The 27908-nt window shown below is 44.9% G+C and overlaps 1 protein-coding gene across 2 annotated transcripts in view; it reads right to left on the bottom strand.

Annotated features, from left to right (window-relative positions):
* Positions 1-1163: 1163 nt before the first annotated feature.
* The window catches only part of LOC115469062 (protein O-mannosyl-transferase TMTC4-like), a 162684-nt gene continuing 135939 nt past the window's right edge, over positions 1164-27908 (bottom strand). For both annotated transcript variants that reach the window (XM_030201344.1, XM_030201345.1), the window contains exons 17-18: positions 19612-19681; positions 1164-3265 (exon numbers count right to left, since the gene is read on the bottom strand). In XM_030201344.1, the coding sequence (XP_030057204.1) occupies positions 3114-3265; positions 19612-19681 (222 nt within the window). In that variant the 3' untranslated portion in view covers positions 1164-3113. The remainder of the gene's footprint in view (positions 3266-19611; positions 19682-27908) is intronic.

The raw sequence follows: 27908 nt of genomic DNA, 5'->3' as shown, positions 1-27908 counted from the left end.
CAGAAATGAGTGAGAATCCATGACCAACGAAGAGAAAAAAAAATATTTTAAGAGAATCAGACCAATATCCTGTCAGCTTCCAGAATGCTGTTAGTTCAGTGCAAGCAGAAAACCCTCCCCTCTTCTATGGGTGTAAATGGGCTGAAAGATGGTTCAGGGGATAAGGGGGGTTTCTTTATAGCTGCCTTTGGCTGCAAGATCTCAATCTGGGGCATTTTGTTTTTTTCTCGTTTGATTCTGACAGTAACTTGCTGATTTAATGTGCTCACTGTATTTTTTATGCTTTGTATGATGTTTGGAAAATAAATTAAAAAAAAAAAAAAAAAAAAAGAGACTCAGACCAGCCACAAGAAAAAAGTGGCTAAAGCACAAATACTGTAAGAATAAAAGAAAATTACTTCAGGAATTGCAAGTTGATGAAAACCCTTGAGACTGTAATGGTTAAGAAAAGTAAATCTTAAACCTAAAGAGGAGAGGTTGATAATAGCCCAGAATAGTGGACCATGGATAAGATGGCTCACAGCCAGCAAAGAAAAAATGGTTACACAGACAAATGCAGATTCTACTGCATTGATCTGGAACCAATTATAAGTTTAGTCACTAGGGGCCCTGTTTACTAAGGTGTGCTAGTGTTTTTAGTGCATGCTAAAAATTAGCACACGCTAACGCTAGAGACACCCATATATTCCTGTGTGTGTCTCTAGCATTAGTGTGCATTAAAAATGTTAGCACGGCTTAGTAAAAACAAGGCCCTAGGTGTGATGCGCTGATGTCAGAAGGCCTGCATGTAAAAAAAAGCACAATAAGGGAGCATGTCTCATCCACTTGAAACTGTTGAGCTAACGTTTAGCTTGTTCGATCAATCTGGCTATCACCATTTTCATATTTACTCTTCGTATCAACTTAGTTCTTGCTTCTGCTAGCAACACTGGAGGCCATGGGGATAGTTATCTCAATGTACTTTTTGCAACTAAAGATCCTTTATGCTTGTTCTAATGCATTTGTAAGCCTGTTACTATTTTAGCCTCCAGCAGTTGCCACAGGGTGGCATTCCACACACTTATCACCCTTTCCCTATTTCTTCACATACAGGAACTTTACACTGTCCAGCTACATCAATGTTTATTTTCTTTTGCAAAAAAAATTGGGTTTCTACAGATAGACTGGCAGTTCGAAACTGCTTTTCAGAATTCTAGTTTCTAAACTTTATCATATTGATTACACAAAAAACAAAGCTGGCAGTTTGTTTTGCTAATCTGTCTCCATATGCATCTATCCAAATCAGAATGCAAAGTTGGATTCTAGCAGGCTTGTTTGTTTCAATGAATCAATGAGTTTATGCCAGACAGAAAAACATGTTTGGCCCTTCTGTTGCTGGTATCAATGTGCATTTTCAAAGTATCCAATTACATTTATTTGTAAACAAAGCAAATTACACAAAGTTTTCAACTAATACACATTACACTTCTGCTACAGAAAAATACTGAATATTCTAGTGAACAAGACAAATATCCAAGATATTTAAATAATATGATCTCTTACTCTTCAAATTCTTCAAACATTTCATAAACATCCAGACAGAAATATGGCTCATTGTCAAGGAAATTAGTGTCTTGAATTAGCTGTAGGTCACAGCACTCTGTCTCTGTAGTAAAATGTGAAATACATGCAAAGTTGCAAAATGCTATTTACAATCACGTATATTATACAGCACATAGTACAGTACCTGAAAGTTTAAAAAAATGCATCCATCCTTATTGTTAGCACTCTCAAATCTCCTCATAAAATAAAACTATCTTATATGAAGCAGGACAACCACCAGTCTTCCTTCAGAAGTTGTTATATAAAGAATATAGCAAAAGATATATCACAAGGCAAGTGTTTCAGAATAATGTGAGTAGCTCATGGGCAGCCCCATTTTAGACAAGATGAGGTCAGGACATCTCAAGTTTCACTAATATTTTAGAACAGAATCTGCTGACGTAGAGGCTGTTCTAAAATACAGAAGAAATACTCATCTATGCGCCAACTGCGAGCTGCATAAATATCCATTTTAGAAAACAAATGTTAAATTTCCACAGGTTGAAAACCAGCAAATAAACAGTAGAATAGCAATATAAACATACACCTTTATCCCTGCCATTTTAGAAATATAAGTGTATATTTTCCTAATGCTGTTACAGAGACTGGCATTCCTTGCCGGTGTAGCGGAGGGGGGGAGGAACCACTGGGGAATTAAAGGGGCAACCTCCCCATATTCTTCTGGTGGAATGCTGTTTAGTAGGAGCAGTGTGCCAACACCTAAGCATACTTGGTAGCAGGTGTAACTCCCAATATTAATCTTTTAGAATATAGATGTTTTGTCCCCTTCTGAAATGGGGGATAAAAATGTCTATTAACTTGCCATGCCCTTGTCCTGCCCCAAACACACCCAGACCACACCCCATTGCCATTTGCATGCACTCGGGTTTGAGACATGCATAGCCAGGCTTTATAAAATGGTGATTTAGACTTTTACATATACCTCATGACTGCCTGAGTACTGCAAGAAATAGGTACAAAAGTTTTGAAAAACAAATTATCACAAGTATTTTACTTTATAAGAAAAACTATTACAGTTTAAGGACAGATAAGCCAAGACCTACAATCGATCACATAGTACAGGAATAGTTCTAGCAATGTTTAAGAATGAATGAATGTAGATTTATTTGTAGAAAATCCATTCTTTTATGTGCTTCTGCTGTAACAGGACATCAACAGTATGAAAATAAAGAAATATGAATGGATACAAGTAAAAATAAATGTACATGATTTTGTCAGGTACTAAAGAGTAAGTTACAGTCTATCTTGAATTAATTTCACACTCTTGACTAAGTTTGGTTTTCTGAAAACCTGACAGCAGTTCAAGATTTGTTTGTTTTCCTGAAAATTCAAAATTCATAACTACTGAAAACTAAATACTTCCAATGGAAAAATCACATCATCCATGTATAACGTCCATTGCTGGTGCTGTAGTTCTTTGAGATCTGTGGGAATGCAACCATTTTATCAGTTCCATTAAGCACCATGCAACAATAGTACACAGCATGCATGTACGGCCTGACCAGAAGACATCAGATATGGCCTCTCTTTTGCAATTGTTCCAGTTTTCTTTTGAGGAGGCTATAGTTTTCTTTAGTCCCAGGTGCAATGGGATCAAGCTTCAAAGAAATTTCATAGTGTTTCTTGGCTGCCTCGAGATTGCCCCAGCGATGATACAGCACAGCTGAAACAGCAATAAAGAGTTTGCATTAGCAATAGTTTTCAATAATGTGTATTGTGCAATCTTGCCAATCACTTGAGAACAACATTAAAATAGTTTATTTCCAAACTAAGGAATTTCCTGGTGGCATAAGAGCAATTTATGCTGCCAAATAAAAATTGTGTGCTTGAAAGCTTAAGTCATGGAAGAGTAGAAGACTAGTAATCTTTAATGCTGCTTTATGAAATATTTTTATTTACCAGTATTCCATGTTGTTTTAGCAGTATAGTCCAGTGGTTCCCAAACCTGGTCTTGAAGGCACCCTAGCCAGTCAGGTTTTCAGGATATCCACCATGAATATTCATGAGAGAGATTTACATGCAGTGGGAGCAGTGCATGCAAATCGCTCGTGAATGTTCACGGTGGATATCCTGAGAACTTGACTGGCTGAGGTGCCTCCAAGACCAGGTTTGGGAACTACTGGTAGAGTTCACTGCTCTGTTGTACGGAAACTGCTAATCATCTGCCTCTACTGCAGTACACCAGTACATCATAACAGCTTATATGTGGAGGGGCATTTTTGATATGACATCTAAGTCCAACTTTGGACATTTTGAACAAAACATTCAAAATACAACTAGAAAAGGTCATTTTTGAATAAAGAAAAGTTGCCCAATGACTTTTATAATGCATTCCGGGGGGGAATTGGCACCCATATTGACAGAGCTTCTAAATGAGATCTTAGTGAAAGATGAGTTTCCTTCTTCTATGATAGGAGTGTGGTAGCCGTGTTATATATCATTCAGTGTAAAAAATGTAACGAAGGATGCTATATTGGAGAAACAGGCCAGATGCTTAAGACAAGATTCAATTTACCTAGACATCACATGAACAATACAGCCAGTAGGGCCCCCATCCCGGTGGGACAGCACTTCACAGAACCAGGACACTGTACCAGTGATTTCACAGTGAGAATACTGAAAGGTAACTTTAAAACCATAAAAGAACGTAAGACCTTTGAAGTCAGAATGATTGAATATTTTAACACCCAACAGAAAGGACTTAACAAGGATCTGGGGTTCCTAGCCCATTATAAACCATAAAGCTGTATGTCTCTGTTGATCACCCTCCCCTCACCTATCCACACCCATCCTGTTAGAATATCAATGATATGCTTTGATGTCCCCATGCATACCTCCGACCCACCCCCATCCTCCCACCCTGTCAGACTGTCATAGTAATGCTTGAATGTTTTCACTTATATACACTGTCAGCTAGCACATTTGCTTATTTCTGATCTGACGAAGAAGGGCAACCTTCGAAAGCTAATCAAGAAATGTATTAAGTTATGTCCAATAAAAAAGGTATCATCTTATTTTCTTTTCCATATTTTATTTTGTTTGATTTCTATTGATAACCTTCTTCTATGATGGAAGCCTGGATAGCAGTTATTTCCAAACTGGGTTAAGGACACGACCGACTGTGCCTCTTATCACCCTATCTCTATATTAAACTCTGACATAAAAATTTTGGTAAAGGTTCTGGCTGTCTTGCAAAAGTTATTCCTGACTTAATACATCCAGATCAGATGGGTTTTATTCCCTATCGTCAGGCAATGGACAATGTCTGCCGAATGGTTAATTTGATCCACACATCTAAGAAACGGGACCTTCCTGTTTGTTTATTGGGGTTGGATGCTGAAAAGGCCTTCAACAGAGTCCACTGGCCTTTTATGTTCCAAGTGTTGGATCGATTTGGAATTGGTTCGGGTTTTTGTGGATGGATCTGGGCTCTATACACATCACCTAGGGCATGTGTTCGGGTTAATGGCAGTAATTCCCCGATGTTTTCTTTGTCCCGAGGGACTAGACAGGGATGCCCTCTTTCACCATTGTTGTTTGCATTGGTCATGGAACCTCCTGCGATGTACATTCGGTCGGATCCTAATATATCAGGAATTCTTGTTGGCAATAGGGAATACAAATTGGCGATTTTTGCTGATGATGTGCTTCTCTCTTTGACAAAACCGTTGATCTCTCTGCCCAATTTGATGAAGTGCTTGTCGCTCTATTCATCAGTTTCAGGTTTCAAATTAAATATGAATAAGTCAGAGGCTCTTGCGATTGGAATTTCCCATCCGGTTTTGGAGTCTATCCAGCAATCATTTTCTTTTAAATGTGTATTGGGAGGTATAGCTTATCTAGGGGTCACTATTACTTCTAACTTCTCAGAGCTGTTTTCGGCTAATTATCCTCCTCTCTTGAGGGCTATTTATAGAGATCCAGAGAGGTGGGATGCTACTGATCTGACTTGGCTGGGTAGAATTGTGGTATTAAAAATGAATATACTACCTCGTTTGATGTATCTTTTTCAAGTTCTTCCTCTTAGAGTTTCCAGGGGCTTCTTGGCGGGAGTGCAAGATAAATTGGTTCGTTTTGTTTGGGCTAAAAAGCGCCCTTGGTTGCCTAGGGCTTTATTGTATAAGGATTGGAGGAGGGGGGTCTGGGTGTCCCAAATGTTTTGTGGTATTATAAAGCGGCTCAGGTGCGAGCGGCTTTTGAATGGTATCAGGATCATCCCCATAAGTTATGGGTGAAATTGGAACAGGTTGAGGTGGGCTCGTGCCCGCTTCATGTTTTGATGTGGCTTCCGTAAACATAGATCCTTGCTTAAGGATCTGTGCTCATCGATTTTTTTCTACTTTTTTTTTTATTGGGATGGGCTATTTGCTAAGCCGGACGCGGTGCTTTCTAAATTGTCACCAATAGCGAATAACCCACTCTTTTCTCCTGGTGTTTCTGCAGGGCCCTTTTCTCGGTGGGGATCTTTGGGTCTGGTGTCCTGGGGTCAGCTATTCGATGAAGGCCGTCTGGTTTTCTTTTGATTCTCTGAAAGAACAATATCCCATTTTACTTAATGAGTTGTTTGCTTATTGTCAGTTGAGGCATTTTCTTACATCAAAGGAGAATCAGGCTATCATAGTGCTTGAGGATTCATTTATTGAGGACCTTTGTGAGGATTCTAAAATTACTAGGCGCCTCATTACCTGCTTGTACTCTTATCAACGTAGACAGCTGGGCCCTAACCAGGCTCACAGGGAGCGGTGGCAGCGGGAATTGGGGATGAATATTGACGAGGGTGATTGGTCCTTCTTTGAGAATGGTTGGTCCAAGATTTCTATTTCACTTCCTTTTCAGGAGAATGTAGTTAAAGTGCTATACCGGTGGTATTTGACGCCGGTTAGGTTGCATCATATGTTTCCTGGTGTTTCACCATTGTGCTGGCGTAGTTGTGGTCAAAAGGGTACCATGGGGCATATTTGGTGGACTTGCTTTAAAATTCAGGCCTATTGGAAAGCTATACAATACAGATTGCAAACTTGGTTTCAAAGGCCTATTAAATGGTCTCCTGAATTTTTTATATTTGCAAAAAACCCACGAGGTCTTACTAAGTCTCAGGCATTGTTGACCAGGCAAGCAATGGTGGCGGCGAGAGCTGTGATAACTGCACATTAGAAATCCACAAATGCCCCACCTCTGACGAGATGGTTAAACAAATTGTGGTTCATATGTGAAATGGAGAGACTTCGGGCTGTGCGAAGTCATATGGAGGCGAAGTGGGAGGCGATATGGGAGCCTTTTCTGAAGCACTGCATATGTTAGGGGGGAGGAGTAGGGGGGATGAGCTGGGGAAGGTGGGGAGTTGGGTTGGTTCAGTTGGGAGGGTTCGATGGGTGCTGGGGTAAGGGTATTTCACCAAAACTTCATAAACTTGGGGTCACTGTTTGAGAAATTGGCAGCATTGAAATTAACGTTGTTTCCAAAGTGTTTTCCTGCAACTGGATGGGGTATATATTGGGGTTACTTTGTTTGAAATTACTTACATGATTGTTTTCCTCATGTAGTATCATCTCTTGAATAGGGATGTTTCAATGCTTAATAAAGACTGTACAAATTAAAAAAAAAAAAAAAAAAGGAACCACAGAGTCTGCGACCTACACAATTAGAAAAAAATTAAATGTCCGATAAAGGTAGAAAAAAGGATTTTATTTTTAATGGAGGGTGACATAGAAGGGCATTTGTGATATGATGTCTAAAGTCCAACTTTGGACATTTTGCTCAAAATGTCCAGAAACCGAATAGTGTGAATATAGCGATTTTCAAAACAGCAAAACGTCTATTTTTCCCCCCCAAAATGGCCACTTGGTAGAGGTTTTTGTGCTCTGTGAGCTTATCTTTTGGTCTAATTTTTGAAAGAAAAAAAAATCCCATCCAAGTGAAAAATGCACAAAATCAAACCACTGGGATATAGGAGGAGCCAGCACTCTTAGTAGACTGGCCACACAGACATCCCAGCAGAGCAGTGGGGCACCCTAGGGGGCACTGCAGTAGATTTCATATAAAGGCTCCCAGGTACACATCTCACAGTTCCTCTCTTATATTGTATAGTGAGCCCTCCAAAACCCTACTGTACCCAACTATACACCACTACAATAGCCCTTATTGCTGTAGGTGTCATCTATATGTGGGCACAGTAGGTTTTTGGTGGGTTTTGGGGGGCTGACACTTTCCACCACAAGTATAACAGAGTGGAATATGGGCTTGGGACCCATTCTCCACAGTGCACTGCACTGACCACTAGGCTACTTCAGGGATCTGCTTGCTGCTCTAATTGGACTGGCCATAACATCTGAAGCTGTGGCATACTGTCAATGAAAAATCTGGGGCCCACAGAAAGACCATTTGGTTTGTAGGTGCCACAGGCATATAAAATCACAATAAAGGCATTGAGTTCTTATCCAATTGTTGTCTTGGAACTGTCTCCTTGCCTCAGTTTCACCACATTTTTTTTAAATGGCAGAGGATAGTTTTACTACTACTTAACATTTCTAAAGCGCTACTAGGGTTACGCAGCGCTGTACAATTAAACAAAGAAGGACAGTCCCTGCTCAAAGGAGCTTACAACCTAAACGGCGAAATGTCAAGTTGGGGCAGTCTAGAATTCCTGAATAGAGGTAAATGGTTATGTGCCGAAGGCAACATTGAAGAGGTGGGCTTTGAGTAAGGATTTGAAGATGGGCAAGGAGGGGGCTTGGCGTATGTGCTCAGGGAGTTTATTCCAAGCATAGGGTGAGGCGAGGCAGAAAGGGCGGAGCCTGGAGTTGGCGGTTTACAAATTAACAAATAGAAATAAAACAAATATAGAAAGTAAAATAATACCATTTTATTGGACTAATACATTTAGCTTTCAGAGGCCAAAACCTCCGTCCACGGGTCACTACAGTATAGTGCTGTTACAGTATCCTATCCTGACCTGAGGAAGGGGGTTTTGTTCTCCAAACGTTAGTCAAAATGTATTAAAATTAGTCCAATAAAAAGATTACCTTATTTACATGTTCTATTATAAACATTTAACACATCTACAATACTTTATCCTAAAGCAAAAAAAATAAAAAAATATATTTTATTTACAGTTTGTTGTCTCTGGTTTCTGCTTTCCTCATCTTCTTTTCACCGTCTTCCTTCCATCCAGCATCTTTCACTCTCTCTCTCTCTCTCTCTCTCTGCCATCCAGTGTCTGCCCTCTCTAATGTCTCTTCCATCCACTGCCTGCCCTTTCTCTCTGCCCCTTCAATCCACCATTTGCCCTCCCCTCTCCCATCCATCCAGGGTCTGCCCTCCCTCTCGCCCCCCCTTCCATCTAGGATCTGTCCCCTCTCTCTCTCTCTGCCCCTTTTTTCATCCCCCAGTTCCAGCCCCCTTCTCCCCTCTGAACACCCCCACCCCAGTCCCCTTCTCCTGTCTGAGACCCCCACCACAGTCCCCTTCTCCCCTCCCCTGTCTGAGACCCCCACCCCAGTCCCCTTCTCTCCTCTGAACACCCCCATCCCAGTCCCCTTCTCCCCTTTGAGATCCCCACCCCAGTCCCCTTCTCCCCTCCCCTGTCTGAGATCCCCACCCCAGTCCCCTTCTCCCCTCCCCTTTTCCCCTCTGAGACCCCCACCCCAGTCCCCTTCTCCTGTCTGAGACCCCCACCACAGTCCCCTTCTCCCCTCCCCTGTCTGAGACCCCCACCCCAGTCCCCTTCTCTCCTCTGAACACCCCCATCCCAGTCCCCTTCTCCCCTCCCCTTCTCCCCTTTGAGATCCCCACCCCAGTCCCCTTCTCCCCTCCCCTGTCTGAGATCCCCACCCCAGTCCCCTTCTCCCCTCCCCTTTTCCCCTCTGAGACCCCCACCCCAGTCCCCTTCTCCTGTCTGAGACCCCCACCACAGTCCCCTTCTCCCCTCCCCTGTCTGAGACCCCCACCCCAGTCCCCTTCTCTCCTCTGAACACCCCCATCCCAGTCCCCTTCTCCCCTTTGAGATCCCCACCCCAGTCCCCTTCTCCCCTCCCCTGTCTGAGATCCCCACCCCAGTCCCCTTCTCCCCTCCCCTTTTCCCCTCTGAGACCCCCACCCCAGTCCCCTTCTCCCCTCTGAACACCCCCACCCCAGTCCCCTTCTCCCCTCCCCTTCTCCCCGCTGAACACCCCCACCCAAGTCCCTTTCGCCCCTCTCCTTCCCCACCTCAGTCCCGTTAAAACCAGCGAAGCAGCGTCGCAGGCAGTGCCTCGTGCCCTTCTTGTAAAAAAAAATCAAATCTCCTTCCTCCTTCTCCTCGTCTTGACGTCGACTCGGGCCTTCCAATCAAATTGATTGGAAGGCCCGAGTCGACGTCAAGACGAGGAGAAGGAGGGGAAGGAGATTTGATTTTTTTTTTTTACAAGCAGGGCACGAGGCGCTCCTGCAACGCTGCTTCGCCGGTTTTTTAAATGTGCTGCGCCGCGGGAACGGCCACGGGAGGCGGCGGGAGCGGAGCACCCCCTACTCACTGGCACCCGGGGCGGACCGCCCCCACCGCACCCCCCTTGGTACGCCACTGGGTGGTGAAGGGTACTGAGAGGAGGGATTTGACATGTGAGCGGAGGTTACGGGTAGGAACGTAGGGGGAGATGAGAGTAGAGAGGTAGTGAGGGGCTGCAGATCAAGTGCATTTGTAAGTAAGTAGGAGAAGCTTGAATTGTATGCGGTACCTGATCGGAAGCCAGTGAAGTGACTTGAGGAGAGGGGTGATATGGGCATATCGGTCCAGACGGAAGATAAGACGTGCAGCAGAGTTCTGAACAGATTGAAGGGGGGATAGATGGCTAAGTGGGAGGCCAGTGAGTAGTTTGCAGTAGTCAAGGCAAGAGGTAATGAGAGAGTGGATGATAGTTCGGGTGGTGTGTTCGAAAGGAAGGTAAAATTATGTATAATCATACCTGATAATTTTCTTTCCATTAATCATAGCTGATCAATCCATAGACTGGTGGGTTGTGTCCATCTACCAGCAGGTGGAGATAGAGAGCAAACTTTTGCCTCCCTATATGTGGTCATGTGCTGCCGGAAACTCCTCAGTATGTCGATATCAAAGCTCCATCCGCAGGACTCAGCACTTAGAGAATTACACCCACGAAGGGACACTCTGCCCAGCTCACCACCGCCGAAACGGGGGAGGGGAATTAACCCAGCTCATCCCCACACAAGTGGGGGAGGGGAATCCGTCCAGCTCATCCCCGCGGAGCGGGGGAGGGACACCACACCCGCCGATGCGGGGGGATCTGGCTTATCCTGCAACCGCAACCGCGGGAGGAGCTGACTGACCCTAACACCGCCGAAGCGGGAGGGGTACAAAGCTGCCCTACAGCCGCACGAAGCGGGAGGGAGTGCCGGCAGAATTTAAGTCTCAATCCAGCCCCGTAAAACGGAGGGGAGAGGAATGCAGCAGCTCACTGTAACACAAACTCGTCTTAACTCTTGAAGAATCCAAGTGAAAAAAAAAAAAAAACTTGAACACGAAGTCTTTCTGAAGTAACTGAAGACTAAACTTGAACCTGAAATGCAACCAGAATAAAAACAGTACAGATATCTGGGAGGGGCTATGGATTGATCAGCTATGATTAATGGAAAGAAAATTATCAGGTATGATTATACATAATTTTACCTTCCATATCATCAAGCTGATCAATCCATAGACTGGTGGGATGTACCGAAGCAGTACTCACCCAGGGCGGGACATTGAAATCCCTGACCTCAACACTGAAGCTCCAAACCGGGCCTCCGCCCGTGCAGCCACAGTCAAACGGTAATGCTTGGAGAATGTATGAGCCGAAGCCCAAGTTGCCGCCTTGCATATCTCTTCCAAGGAGACGGATCCGGCCTCTGCCATCGAGGCCGCCTGAGCTCTCGTGGAGTGAGCCTTCAGCTGGATAGGCGGCACCTTCCCCGCGGCCACATAAGCCGCTGCAATGGCTTCCTTGACCCATCTTGCCACTGTAGGCTTAGCAGCCTGCAGACCCTTACGAGGACCTGCAAACAGGACAAACAGATGATCCGATTTCCGGAAATCATTGGTCACTTCCAAGTATCTGATGATGACTCGTCTCACATCCAGATATTTAAGAGCAGAGTACTCCTCTGGGTAGTCCTCCCTACGAAAGGAAGGGAGACAGAGCTGCTGATTCACATGGAAGCGAGAAACAATCTTGGGCAGGAAGGAAGGCACTGTGCGGATAGTCACTCCTGCCTCAGTGAACTGCAGAAAAGGCTCTCGACATGAGAGCGCCTGGAGCTCGGAAACTCTTCTGGCTGAAGTGATAGCCACCAAAAAGACTGCTTTCAACGTCAGGTCTTTCAGAGATGCCCTTGACAAGGGTTCAAAAGGCGGCTTCTGCAATGCTCTTAGTACCAGGTTGAGATTCCACGCAGGCACCACTGAGTGCAGAGGAGGGCGCAGGTGACTAACTCCCTTGAGAAAGCGCACCACATCTGGCTGCGAAGCCAGGGAAGCACCCTTCAGGCGGCCCCTGAAGCAAGCCAGAGCCGCTACCTGGACTTTAAGGGAACTGAGCGACAGGCCTTTCTCCAGACCTTCTTGCAGGAACGCCAACACTGAAGAAATTGGAGCAGTGAAGGGAGAAAGTGAGCCTGCTTCACACCACGCTGCAAAGATACGCCAAACCCTGGCGTAAGCAGTAGAAGTAGAGCACTTCCTCGCTCTCAGCATAGTGGCGATGACCTTGTCTGAGAAGCCCTTCTTCCTCAGACGCTGCCGCTCAATAGCCAGGCCGTAAGACCAAAGGGGGAGGGATCCTCCATCACCACGGGACCCTGATGTAACAGGCCCTGCTCCACTGACAGCCGCAGAGGATCGTCGACTGAGAGCCTGATCAAGTCCGCATACCAGGGACGCCTGGGCCAATCCGGACCCACCAGGATTACCCTGCCGGGATGCTTTGCCACCCGGTCTAGCACCCTGCCCAACATGGGCCAGGGCGGGAACACATAGAGAAGCTCTTGTGTCGGCCACTGTTGGAGAAGAGCATCTACTCCCAGGGATCGAGGGTCCCGTCCTCTGCTGAAAAAGCGCGGCACTTGGCAATTGGCCGATGACGCCATCAGATCTAGGCTCGGCTGGCCCCAGCGCTTCGTGATGTCCAAGAACGCCTGAGCAGATAGCTGCCACTCTCCGGGCTCCAAGGTATGGCGACTGAGAAAGTCCGCCTTGACATTCATGACTCCGGCAATGTGGGCCGCTGAAAGCTGCTCCAGGTTCACTTCCGCCCACTGGCAAAGATTCATAGCCTCCTTGGCTAGAGGGGCGCTCTTGGTACCTCTCTGGCGGTTGACATAGGCCACAGCCGTGGCATTGTCCGACAGGACCCGTACAGGCTTCAACACCAGTACCGGGATGAACTCCAAAAGCGCCAACCGAATGGCTCTGAGTTCCAGGAGGTTGATAGACCACTTTGCCTCTGCAGGAGACCAGAGCCCCTGCGCTGTCCTTCCCAAGCAGTGGGCTCCCCAGCCCGACAACGAGGCGTCCGTCGTGACGACAATCCACTCTGGGGTCACCAGAGGCATTCCCGCAGACAACTTGTCTGTCTGCATCCACCAGCTCAGCGCCTTGCGCACTGCTGGGTCCAAGGGAAGGCGCACAGCATAATCCTCCGACATCGGAGTCCAGCGCTGCAGCAAAGAGTGTTGAAGCGGTCTCATATGAGCCCTGGCCCAGGGCACAACTTCCATCGTGGCCGTCATAGAGCCCAACAGCTGCACATAGTCCCAAGCCCGAAGGGGAGAGGCTACTAGGAACTGGTCCACCTGAGCCTGAAGTTTGACAATCCGATTGTCTGGCAGGAACACTCTGCCCACTTGGGTGTCGAATCGACCTCCCAGGTACTCCAGGGACTGAGTCGGGCGCAGCTGGCTTTTCTCCCAGTTGATGATCCATCCCAGGGAGCTCAAAAGAGCAACTACCCGGTCCACAGCTTTGCCGCACTCTGCATAAGAGGGGGCTCGGATCAACCAGTCGTCCAGATAAGGATGGACTTGTACCCCTTCCTTTCGTAGGAAGGCCGCGATGACCACCATTACTTTGGAAAAGGTCCGCGGAGCAGTAGCCAACCCGAAAGGGAGGGCTCTGAACTGGAAGTGTCGTCCCAGGACTGCAAAACGCAGAAAGCGTTGATGAGGAGGCCAGATGGGAATATGCAGGTACGCTTCCTTGATGTCCAAGGATGCCAGGAACTCTCCTGCCTTCACTGCCGCTATAACAGAGCGGAGAGTCTCCATGCGAAAGTGCCGCACTTTCAAGGCCCGATTGACCCCTTTGAGGTCGAGGATAGGCCGGACAGAACCTCCTTTCTTTGGTACCACAAAGTAAATGGAGTAACGTCCCTTGCCAAGCTGACTTTCTGGCACCGGAACGACCGCGCCCAGGCGGATCAGATTGTCCAAGGTCTGCTGCACTGCCACAGCTTTGACCGGAGACTTGCAGGGAGAGAGTACAAACCCGTCTTTTAAGGGTCGGCAGAACTCTAGTTTGTAGCCGTCTCTGATGACTTCCAGCACCCACGCGTCTGAAGTTATTGTGGTCCACTCGCCCAGAAACGAGGACAGCCGTCCTCCAATCTGCACTGGGGCGTGGACCAAGACCCCGTCATTGGGTACGAGACCCTGGGGGAGGACCGGAGGGAGCACCTCCGGGACGGCGGTCTCTGCGAAAGGAATGCTGCTTGGGGGAGAAATTCCTCTTGAAGGAAGAGGGGGCAGAGGAACCCGACTTGCCCGGGCGGTACCGACGGGCTTCCTGCAACCGTCCTCTGGAGGTACCTGGACGAGTACTAGCCCGAGCCCCGACCTCTGGTAATTTCTTGCCCTTAGACGTGCCGAGATCGGTCACGATTTTGTCCAGCTCGACCCCAAAGAGCAGCTTGCCTTTAAAAGGCAACCTAGCCAGGCGGGATTTAGAGGCGTGGTCAGCAGACCAATGTTTCAGCCAAAGCCACCGCCGCGCAGAGATTGTCTGAGCCATGCCTTTCGCTGAGGCCCTCAAGACATCATACAGCAAGTCTGCCAAATAGGCTAAGCCCGATTCCAGGGCCGGCCAATCAGCCCTCAAGGAATGATCCGAGGGGGAAGCCCGCTGCACCATAGTCAGGCACGCCCTGGCCACATAGGAGCCGCAAACTGAGGCCTGCAAACTTAAAGCAGCCGCCTCAAAGGACGACCTTAAGGCCGCCTCCAATCTTCTGTCTTGGGCGTCCTTTAGGGCCGTGCCACCTTCCACCGGCAACGCCGTTTTCTTAGTCACCGCAGTGATTAAAGAATCCACGGTAGGCCACAGATAGGCCTCACGTTCAATCACAGCCAAAGGATAGAGGCGGGACATAGCCCTAGCCACTTTAAGGCTCGCTTCTGGGACATCCCATTGAGCCGAAATTAAGGTGTGAATGGCATCATGCACGTGGAAGGTTCTAGGCGGGCGCTTCGTCCCCAGCATAATGGCAGAGCCAACAGGGGCTGAGGGAGAGACGTCCTCCGGAGAGGAAATCTTCAAAGTGTCCATGGCCTGTAACAACAGGTTGGGCAAATCCTCTGGGCTAAAAAGCCGCGCTGCAGAGGGGTCATCCGCTCCATCCGAGCGGGGATCCGTCTCCACCAAGGAATCCGCAAAGGACCGTTGGGAGACCTCAGACACGCTGCCCTCATCTACATCGGAGGAGACAAATTCCTCCAAGGCCTGGGAATCAACCCGAGGGCGTTTACCTCTGGGAACCTCAACCTCTTTACCAGACGAGGGAGCAGGGGCAGCGTTGTGCATGAGGAAGGCCTGATGCAGCAGCAAAACAAACTCGGGGGAGAAACCCCCCAGACTGTGCACTTCCGCAGTCTGGGCAATAGCCCTAGACGCACCCTCAACCGGCGCTCGCAACAGCGGGGGAGAGACATGCTGCGCATCCAAAATGGCGTCCGGCGCGAAACTCCGCGAAGGAGCCGCGCGGGAAGAACGGCTCTTAACTTTAGCCGCTTTTGTGCCGTCGCCCAAATTAAGGGCGTTCATGGCATTAATGTCTCCAACCTCAAGGGCGGCCCAAGAAGAAGCCGTCCGAGCCACGTGGCCGGCCAAGATGGCGGAGGCGAGGAGCGGGGGATGGGCGTTTATGGCGGGAAAAACCGCCACGCCGGAGGAAGGACCGGGACATTCATCGGTCACGAAACTGTCACCTAACAAGGGCGAATCAGGCTTGAAGACCCCCGCATCCCCTCTAGAAGCGCTCAAGCGACCCGGGGAGCGACCCTTTGTGCCCTCGCCCTCCGACGCCATATGCCACGAGGAGAAGAATCGGGGAACCCCCTGCCCGCTATAAAAAGGTAAAAATTACCTGCTGTCCGCTCCGAGTTGTAACGACCTGGTGTCCCAGTGAGTAGCTGCAATAGACGCTTAAATAAACGTCGAAATAAACGCCTTTAAGGACGTTCAAAAATTTTTTTTTTTTTTTTTTTAACGGAGCCAGCGGGAGGGGGGAGAAAAGGAGGGACCTGGCACCACCAGGTTTGCACTTGCTCAAAAGAGCCCTCAACCCCAGGCACTCAACAAAACCTAAAAATTAGGCTTGGAGGCCTAGCCAGAGCTGCTGCTGTGTGTGACCACCACCTGCTGAGATAGAGAACATACTGAGGAGTTTCCGGCAGCACATGACCACATATAGGGAGGCAAAAGTTTGCTCTCTATCTCCACCTGCTGGTAGATGGACACAACCCACCAGTCTATGGATTGATCAGCTTGATGATATGGAAAGGGCGAATTTTGCTGATGTTATAGAGAAAGAAGCAACAGGTCTTGGATATCTGCTAGATATGTGCAGAGAAGGAGAGGGAGGAGTCGAAGATGACTCCGAGGTTGCGGGCAGATGAGACGGGGAAGATGAGGGTGTTATCAACTGAGATAGAGAGTGGAGGGAGAGGAGAAGTGGGTTTGGGTGGAAAGATAATAAGCTTGGTCCTGGCCATGTTTAGTTTCAGGTGGCGGTTGGACATCCAGGCAATGTCAGATAAGGAGGCCGAAACTTTGGCCTGGGTTTCCGCAGTGATGTCTGGTGTAGAGAGATAGATCTGGGTGTCGTCAGCATAAAGATGATATTGGAAACCATGAGATGAGATCAGTGAGCCCAGGGAAGAGGTGTAGATTGAAAAAAGAAGGGGTCCAAGGACAGATCCCTGAGGAACTCCAACAGAGAGCGGGATGGGGGGTGGAGGAAGATCCATGAGAATGTACTCTGAAGGTACGGTGGGAGAGATAGGAGGAGAACCAGGAGAGGACAGAGCCCTGGAACCTAAATGAGGATAGTGTGGCGAGAAGTAAGTTGTGATTGACAGTGTCAAAAGCGGCGGATAGGTCGAGGAGGATGAGGATGGAGTAATGACCTTTGGATTTGGCAAGGAACAGGTCATTACAGACTTTAGATAGTGCCGTTTCTGTCGAGTGTAGAGGGCGAAAACCGGATTGAAGCGGATCGAGGATGGCATGAGAGGAGAGAAAATCAAGGCAACGGCTGTGAACGGCACGTTCAAGTATCTTGGAGAGGAAGGGCAGGAGGGAAATAGGGCAGTAGTTGGAGGGACAGGTAGGGTCTAGTGAAGGTTTTTTGAGGAGAGGCGTGACCTTCCATGTTCCCTCTGGAGATGGTAAATTTAATAGACAGAGATCAATGACTTTTGCCACTTAAAATAATCCAGATTGAGAAGTATTACAAAAACAAACAAACAAACAAACCCAAAAACAGTTCCCTACACAGACTCCCCTTACTTCACCCTGAAGAAAGCCACAGTAAGATGGCTGAAACGTCAAAGGGGGTCAATCTGACCTCTTCAATTTTTCAGGTGTGACCTCATATCTTGGAAAGTACAGTAGCTAACCCCTTGAAACGTACATCTCATGTAAAACACCAATCATGAAATAATTTGTTCATAAATTAGTTAAAGGTAAACAATCTAATTTTGTTAGGGGTTAAAATGACTCCTCTAGTAATTCTAGTGTTAAACTATGTTTACCTATATGATCAGTAATTTTTTTTAAATACAGGTTCAACTATTTGGCACTGCACAGACAACAGGTTCACCGGTCTACTTTCCAGGATCACCCCAGGAGCCCTTTTTTTTTAAAACATTGGCATTTATAATGGCCATCCTCCAATCCTCAGCTATCATGGCAATTTTAAATGCTAGATTACAGATAAATTAGCAATTTCATGTTTGAGCTCTTTCAAGATTCTGGCGTGGATGTTGTCCAGTCCTAGTAATTTGTTGCCCTTGAGTTTGTCAATTTGATATATTACATCTTCTAAACTTACAGTGATGTGTTTTAGTCACTTCGAATCACTATCATCATAGAAGATTTCCAGTGGAGGTGTGATCCCAACATCCTTCTGAGTAAAGACCAAGGCAAAGAAATTGTTTTCCTCATCTTTTGTTACCTTATACTCACTGAGCACTCCTATTACCCCTTCGTCATTCAGAAGTCCAACCAATTGCCTCATGGGTCTTTTGCATCAGATATACATGAAGATTTTTTAGCATTAGTTCCTGTTTAAATAGGAAGCTGCTTTTTGAAGTCTCGCTTGGCTTACCTTACTACTTTTTTTTTAAAATATCTAAGTTGGCAGTGCTTGTGCTCATCCCTGTGTTCCATTTTCTGAAAAATGCTCTTTTGGCTTTCACACTGCCTCTTCCACCTCACCATTAAACCACACTGGTTATTGTTTGGCCTTCTTTCAACAAGAAATGTAACCAAGAGGGTGGCCTTTGAGGGAAGACGATCCACAGATGACTCTAAAAGCCCTGATAGATCAAAACTCTGAAGTAAATGCTTCCTGCTTGTTATGTTTACATTTATTATGTATTCACGTAAGGCCCGCTGTTCAAAAACACTTATCCTTATAGCAATAACCGCTATACCAGAGGTTTTCAATCTAGTCCTCGGGGCACATCCAGCCAGTCAGGGTTTTCAGGGTGTGCCCCGAGGACTGGGTTGAAAACCCCTGGCACTATAAGAATAGTGTTGCTGGTAATTCTTACAGACAGTCCTAGTACTATCTGGATAGTGCTGGGGTAGAGTATGAGCATTCCACTTAAGTCTACAAATTGCTGGTGATATCCAGCTACTATCCCCTATAGCTATATGGATAAATTTAGACCAGTGAAAAGGCTATCCTAAATGTATTTGTAGAGCTGTATGTAGTTGCTGAATATTGTCAGCTATCTGTATAACACTGTATACATATAATCATCACCATTTCTGCAGACAAAGGTGCTTAATATATGTAAAATATTTAAATGCCATGGCTAATGTTAAAAAGAAAATGCTGACTGTGATGTTTTCATACTGATCTAGTAATATTTGACTCAGAAAGTTAAGAAATATAAATGATAAAACAAAAATTCATAATAAAATAAAATCAATTTACAAGAAAATGGTAGGTCTGATGTTTTTATCTTTGTACTGAACAAGGATACCCCAAATCACTACTGTATACATTTTAAGGTTTCTAAAATCTTCCCTGCTGTAACTTTATATTACACTATATAGCTGATTATCTTTCAAAGGAAATTAACGGAGTCAGCTGAGTTGGTTAAGAATTTTCTATTATTTCAGTACTGATATTCATTAAACTATAACATTTCATAAAATGATATAATATGGAAAATCAACTTCAGCTCTTGTTTATATAACTCCTGTTTTATAAGCAGATGGTGGAAACGTAGGGGGTACACTAAGTGGTGAATGAAAATGGAGTACTGTCGCTTGAAGCCTAGACATCTAACCCACAAATTTTAAACATTTTATAGTGAGTTGCAATATACTCTTCTGTGTATTCTATTTTCACTGGTATCACAGTAACTCATAAAATTGCTTGAAAATGTTTTAGCATTATTAAAACAATAAAACCACACTGTCAAATTACGTTACACTAGAGAAAAATGTACCATTACTGCATAAAGTGTTCTTACCCAGATTACCATGGTAACTAGCTGAATTTGGATTGACTTTAATAGCTCTGAGAAACAGGGCTTCAGATTCCTGAAAAAAGGGTAACAAAATTAATAGGTTAGAAGATTCCAGAGTACTGTGTTCATGCAAGTAAAGATTTATCATAGATTTAAAAAACAGTATCTCTCTCAAGTGGAAGCAAGCTTCATCTAGTATCCAGAATTGAAAACAATGACTGCATAGGATCATATAAATACAATTTAGAAGCTGCATACAGCTGCATAACACAAAATTGCTTACCCTAAAGATAGCCCACTAGTCCCATACATAGATCACAAAATCTGACCAGACAACCCACCGAGGAGCCAATAGATTCCTCTCCATTGCTCCACTGCCACATCACTGCACAGTGCCACCCTATGATACACCCTCTTGCTCCGTTCTTATCCTCCTGCTACCCCCAGCCACTCTCCCCTTCACCCAACCTAGATCAAGCCCAAAGACAGCAACCCTGACCCAAGTGGTGAGAAAGGAATGTCATAAAATAAACTTCAGAGAAAATTACCAACACCATAATCAAGAAATACATACACCTCAAAGCAATCTTAATCGCACTACTCCTACTTCCCCCCATCCACAGCACACCCAACCTCAACACAGACAACATGCACAATATCCCAATCATTCCCCACGCACATCCTATCCTCACACTACCACACAACAACATATAGAGCCCGAATCTACAGAAACAAGAATGCAAAAACAACAGAAATATAAAACCAAACAAAACTGCCAAGCACAACCTCATCAAAATTAAATGCAAGAAGTCTCCCCTCACATATTTACCAATATCTATTTCATACATAAATGCCAGATCAGTAGTGAGAAAAACAGAAATCATCTGTGACTGGAAAGAGGAGGAAAGCCTAGGAGCACTATTCATTATGGAAACCTGGATCTGTCATGAAATCGACCCCATTCTAAATGATATCTGCCTCCCAGGATACAAAATCATACACACCACAAGACACAAGAAAAAAGGAGTCGGAAGATCAATTATCTTCAAATTCTCCCTCAAAATGGAATTCACATCCAAATTCAGCTCCCCTCGGCTCGAAAAACTATCCTGCACAATACGAGACAACACACTCCAAGATCAACTCTGCTGCATCCTCTTCTGCAGACCATCAGGAAAACACTCAGACTCCTATCAAGAATTCACTGACTTCATCTCCAACACATGGTTATCACACTCAAACATACTGCTACTTGGTGATCTAAACATACACCTAGAAAACTCGAAAGACACAAGTGCCAAAGAATGTTATAACTTCCTTCAACAATGGAACGTCCAAACCCCCCTCCCCCTCAAATTACCCACAAGAAAGGCCACACACTCGACTTAATTGCCTACAAATTCACAGAAACCCACCACATAACACACAAGGACATAAAATGGGAAGAAACACCATGGATGGACCATCTCCAACTCCTCGTGACCCTCAACTGGAAAGAAGCCTCAACCCAAACCACAATCACCCATACAACCTACGTATCCTGAGGTAGAATCAACAATGAAACCTTCTAGAACAACATTTATTCCACTTCCTGGTTGCTATCCAGCAATTCCTCGCAGTTCCTAACATCCTGGGAGGCCAGATGCCCGACAGTCCTCGACAACATTGAACCTTTGAAAATGAAGAAAACATTCAGAACCAATATGAACCCATGGTATAATGACAAACTAAAAGAACACAAAAGAGAATGCAAAAAACTCAAAAGGCTATGGTAGAAACACAAAACAGATGAAAACAAAACAAACTGGAAATCAAAACTCAGACAATGCAAAGCGAAACTGAGAACAATCAAATTCAACCACTACAGGCAAATAATTGGCTCAGATTACAAAAACACAAAAAAATTATACAGCATAATAAACTCACTCCTAACATCAATGAGAGCCTCCTTCCTGATAAATGACCCTGACCTGGAGCTGTACTCAGATGAACTCACCAGAAGTGAAGAGCCATTTGACACAGACAGATCATGGTCATCATTCACACCTCCAAATACGACACTAATTCGGCAACTACTTCTCAAAACAACCAAATCCCACAGATCTCTGGATATTTGCCCCAGTTACCTACTAAAGAAACTTCCCGTCCAGTTCCTAGAAAGTATCACAACCTACCTAGCTGAGCTACTAACTGCAGGTGTCTTCCCTGAGGAAAAAGGTGACATCATCCCAACGCCTATCCCCAAAAATCCCAAATGAAGCAAAAATAACATCAAAAACTACAGACCAGTGGCTTTTATACCTCTTATTGCCAAATTACTAGAAAGCATTGTCAATAATCAACTCACAGAATACCTTCACAACTTCTCAATACTCTATGACTCTCAATCAGGATTTAGATCTCGCCACAGAACATAAACAACAGTAACTGCACTCATCGCCAACTTCAGAAGAGAAATCAGTCAAGGCAGGAACATACTACTACTACTACTACTACTACTACAATTCAACATGGCTGACCACAGCACCTTAATAAGAATACTCAATAAAATCGGCATAAATGGAGCAGTTCTCCAATGGTTCGAGCAATTCCTAAGAGATCATACCAAGTCAAAATGAAAAACAAACTTTCCTTTACATGGAAAGCTCAATCAGGAGTCCCACAAGGATCCTTAATTTTGCCAATTCTCTTAAACATCATGATGACCACTCCAGCCAAAACTCTCGAAAATCAAGGACTCAACTCTTACATATATGTAGATGACTTGACCATATACATCCCATTCGGAAATGACATCAAACGACATCACAGACATCTCAGAGAGAAAAGAAGCCTAAACACAATAGAAAACTGAACCACTGCCTTCAAGCTTAAACTCAACAGAGAAAAGACTCAATTCCTGGTAATAACAGCACCAAACAAACAAAACCTCCCACCCAACATAACCATCGAAGGGACCACTTATCTCCTCTCAGAGAACCTAATACTACTGGGAATAATCATCTATCAAACACTGACGCTTGAACCCAAGGTCACAGAGGTTATAAAGAACACATTGCACATGATGTGGAAACCCAGGAGAATTAGAAACAACTTCCTCATTAAAGTATTTCAACTCATTGTTCAATCCAATGTTCTTATACACCTAGACTACTGCAATGCTCTCTACTCAGGTTGCAAAGAGCAAATCATAACGAGACTCCAAACAGTCCAAAATACAGCAGCCAGACTCATTTTCAGGAAACCAAGATACAAAAGAGACACATCTCTACTACAAGCACTACACTGGCTCCCAATCAAAGTTTGCATTACCTTCAAACTCTGTACCATGGTCTGGCTCACAATCAGTGAAGTGCCTGCCTACCTATCAGAAATGATCATCCTACCCCTCAAGAACATACTGAGTGAGGAATTACCTGACCCTTCACTACCCCAGTTGCCACAAACTCATCTACAAATCCATTCACGCTGCGAACTTCCCCTACCAAAGCTCCAAGATGTGGAATGCCCTGCCAAAATCGCTAAGGTCCCTAACACCCCACACCATGTTTAGGAAACACCTCACGGCCTTCCTATTCAAGAAGTTCCTACCCACAGACAACAAAATCGAGCCAACCTCGCTCTACAACTGACCATATAGAATTGACGGATTATGACTAAATAAAAACTTTCTACCTTTCCCCTACCCCCTCCCTTCTCTGTCTACTGAAGCACTCATGACAATTACCTACAGTTCAGCTCAACTGTAACTACATGCCTATTGTTCATATTAATTGTAACAATTTACCCAGGCGCGTCCACAATATAACTCTCTACCTCTGATAACTTCTGTGCAAAATAGCTATGTAAGACACCAGATACTTCCTTTTAACTCCCTACCAATGATATCTTTTGTTCATCTTAAATGTAAGAATCACCATTGTATTTCCACATGCAGCTCTCCACCTCTGATATCTTTTGTAAGCCACAATGTAACTTTCTACCACTGATATCTTCTTCTGTAAGCCACATTGAACCAAACATATTTGGAAAATGTGGGATATAAATGCTGCTATAATAATAATAATAATAATAAGTGTAGGTTCTTTTCCAGGTATCTGGGAGATCCTGAGCAGTAGAAGCAGTTCCACAGCCTGCCTCAATTTCTGTTTGCTATTATTCATTATTATATAAGTTCCTGGTTAATTTGCCAGTTTATACTTAAAAGTATGTTGCCGAGTTCCGAATTGGGAGTAGGCGACTGAGAAATGTTGAGGATGAGTTTGTAAGACTAATGATCTGCTATTTTCACAGTGTACCTGTTATAGGTAATTTTTCTTTTTCTTAAAAGGGACTTTTTTTTTAAAAATTAGACTGTTTTTAAAGAAAAAAGAAATAGTCTTACACAGCTTGACTGCAATTTTCATTCGTTTACCTACCTTGAGTTAAGGAGTTGTTCAGAAAGCTGCAGGATATTTCTTTTACTTGGCTCATGATATTGCTCTTGGTCTTCATATATTTTATCATTTTCAATTGATTTTAATATATGTAAACCTCCCCCCACCCCCAGTGGCGCTTGGATTGTTTATTTTTTTGTCATTGATGATATAGGTAATTGTAAGATCAGCACTAGGTCTTTATAATGGGTTAGACTCCATTCACCACTGTACCTTAATTGTATATACTGTATATATTTCTTGAAGCTGGCACCATTCGGCGCCCACAATGGGATATAAATAATGTGGATTGGCTGTTTGTGCACAGATTTGCCCTTTTTTTTCTGGCATTTTTTTTGCGTTTATTTGAGACCAGTACTAGTAGGTCATCACAATGGGTAAAAGATATATCTGGCTGATATTCAAAGCTATTTAACAGGCCAGAAACAGTCACTGACGGTTAAATAGCTTGTTTGAAACTAACCACAAATATTCAGTGGGTCTCGACCAGTTATTTCTGCTGAATATTCACAGCTAACTTGGGAGAATTATGAGGTTAGGTGCCAATATTCAGTGCCTGACTACATAAGACAACTAGTTAAATCAGGCTGCACAAATAGCAGTCCTATCTATGACCGATTTAACTTAAGTGGTCAGGTGCTGAATATTATCTTAACTGGTTAAGTTTTAGAAGCCAAAAATAAAACCAGATATCCAGTGCCAGTAGCTGGATATGACCTGGCACTGAATTATCTGGGTTTAACGCTGGTGGTGGACATTAAAAGTGTTGCCCGCTGCCTGCTGAATATCAGGTGGTATATGTTTGAATATGTTTGGAGTATTGTGTTCAGTTTTGGAGCCGTATCTAGCTAAGGATGTAAAAAGACTGGAAGCAGTGCAAAGAAAAGCTACAAAAATGGTATGGGATTTACATTGTAAACTGTACGAGGAGATGCATACTTTGGAGGAAAGGAGAAAAGGGGTGACATGATACAGACATTCAAATATTTGAAAGGTATTAATCCGCAAACAAACCTTTCCTGGAAACAGGAAGGTGGTAGAACTAGAGGACATGAATTGAGGTTGAAGGGGGGCAGACTCAGGAGTAATGTCTGGAAGTATTTTTTTCACGGAGAGGGTGATGGATATGTGGAATGCCCTCCTGCAGGAGGTGGTGGAGATGAAAACGGTAATAGAATTCAAACATGCATGGAATAAACACAAATGAATCCTGTTTAGAAGGAATGGATCCATGGAATCTTAGCAGAGATTGGGTGGCGACGCTGGTAATTGGGTAGCAAAACCAGTGCTGGGCAGACTTCTACGGTCTACACCCTGATCGTGATTGAATAGATAGGGATGGGCTTGAGTGTAAATTTTAAGGGGCTTCGACGTTAGCTTCAGAATGTTTAGTACCAGAAGAGTCCTGGGCAGACTTATACGGTCTGTGCCCTGAGAAAGGTAAGGACAAATCAAACTCGGGTATATATATAAAGTTATCGCATATCAAGTAAATTGAGTTTATCTTGTTGGACAGACTGGATGGACCGCACAGGTCTTTATCTGCCGTCACTTACTATGTTACTATATTTGCAAATAGGTACAGGATGGTGTATTTTACTTTATTTTTTTTATGTTTTTTTTTTAATAAGTATATTTTTATTGAAAGCAACAAAGGCCAATGCCAAAACTCAATGCAGCAAGACTTACACAGTGGTATCAAGATACTCCACTGCCAGTCACGAGGACATTAGACAGATTAAACCCCCCACCCACCCACCTGTCCACCAACCCATCAATTCACAGCCTACTCAGGAGATATTAACAGGTTAGCCATTCAGTATTCTGCTGTAAGCATGTGAGGTCCCAGAATGGGGACCAACACCGGAGAAGGCGATATCCCTGTACCAAGGATAGATCATGAACATCTTTCTGTTCCAGCATGCTTAATGTAATCATAGTGGACTGCCAATGTTGTACAGTAGGGGGATTTGGCTTAAGCCAAGTGTCAAGAATAGTTTTTTCCCCCCATAACAGATGCTCTTTTTAAAAGAATCTCTCATGCACATCTTGGCTTGGCTTCGCAACATTCAAGACACATGAGCACACAGTTGAGTCCAGAAAGCTAGAACCGGAGGATAAATCCAGTACATATGTCCCAGATGTGCTACAGACCCAAGACATTTAGGGCAACCATCTCCTGGAGGTAGCATAGCTTGGAAAGCTCTATGCGGGGAGATATAAAGACACATGGAGGGGCATAATTGAAGGGAGCACCCAAGTTTTCCTGAGGGCATCCTCGCAGGACTTCCCCGTGAAGGGGTGGGGAAACCCGTATTATCGAAACAAGATGGGTGGCCATCTTTCATTTCGATAATATGGTCAGGGACACCCAAATCCCAACATTTAGGTTGACCTTAGAGATGGTCATCCTTAGAGATGGCTGTTCCTGATTTTCAACGATAATGGAAACCGAGGACGCCTATCTCAGAAATGACCAAATCCAAGCCATTTGGTTGTGGAAGGAGCCAGTATTCTTAGTGCATTGGTCCACCTCACATGCCAGGACACCAACCGGGCATCCTAGGGGGCACTGCAGTGGAATTCAGAAAAAGCTCCCAGATGCATAGCTCCCTTACCTTGTGTGCTGAGCCCCCCAAAACCCACTCCCCAAAACTGTACACCACTATCATAACCCTTAGGGATGAAGGGGGGCACCTAGATGTGGGTATAGTGGGTTTGTAGTGGGTTTTGGAGAGCTCACATATAGCACCACAAGTTTAGGTAGGGAGGGGATAGGCCTGGGTCCGCCTGCCTGAAGTGCACTGCAGTACCCACTAAAACTGCTCCAGGGACATGCATACTGCTGTGATGGAGCTGGGTATGATATTTGAGGCTGGCATAGAGGCTGGAAAAAATATAATTGTTTTTTTTAGGGTGGGAGGGGGTTAGTGACCACTGGGGGAGTAGGGGGAGGTCATCCCCGATTCCCTCTGGCGGTCATCTGGTCATTTAGGGCACATTTTTGTGGCTTGGTCATAAAAAAAAGGATCAAGTAAAGTCAGCCAAGTGTTCGTCAGGGACGCCCTTCTTTTTTCCATTATCGGCCGAGGACGCCCATGTGTTAAGCACGCCCCAGTCCCGCCTTCGCTATGTTTCCGACACGCCCCTGTGAACTTTGGTCATCCCTGCGACGGAAAGCAGTTGAGGATGCCCAAAATCGGCTTTCGATTATGCCGATTTGGGCGACCTTGGGAGAAGGACGCCCATCTCCCAATTTGTGTCGAAAGATGGGTGCCCTTCTCTTTCGAAAATAAGCCTGATAATCAATTTAAATTGTAATTCCCAGAGGTCAGCACTCCCCATATTTTTGTATGAGCTTAGCAAACATGTTTGCAGTTGAGAGTCTTGCATCTCGGCAGACCATTTCTGAGCAAGTAGGATATATGCAACAGTGGGTTGGTATTCCCTCAAATGCCCATGATAGTACTTAATGAGAACTAACAATTGGGCATCTAGCCCAAATATTTCCACCAACAGTTTCTACACTTCTGAGGATAAAGATGCTCGGAGGAGGGTGGCTATATAGTGAGATAACTGGAAATAGGAAAAGGAGTCTGTGGCTGGAAGATTATGGCCAACCTGCAGATATGCAAAAGATTTGAGTGTGCCATCCTCTGTCAATACATGAAAAAGGTAAATAAGTCCATTGCGTTTCCAACGGCAAAAAGATGGCGAAGAGCGATATATGTGGATTCAATTTATGAAATTTACATATCCATCACCATGCCCTACGTAAGGGTAGAAAAAGAGGGACGAAATGGTCGGTGGGGCGAATAGTTCCCAAAGATGCCTGAAGCCAAAAACTGAAATGATGGGAGCCCA

The sequence above is a fragment of the Microcaecilia unicolor genome, chromosome 4 (assembly GCF_901765095.1).
Source record: "Microcaecilia unicolor chromosome 4, aMicUni1.1, whole genome shotgun sequence".
Classification (NCBI taxonomy): Eukaryota; Metazoa; Chordata; class Amphibia; order Gymnophiona; family Siphonopidae; genus Microcaecilia; species Microcaecilia unicolor.
The sequence above is the reverse complement of the archived record's forward strand: the minus strand, read 5'-3'. Positions and strand labels throughout refer to the sequence as shown.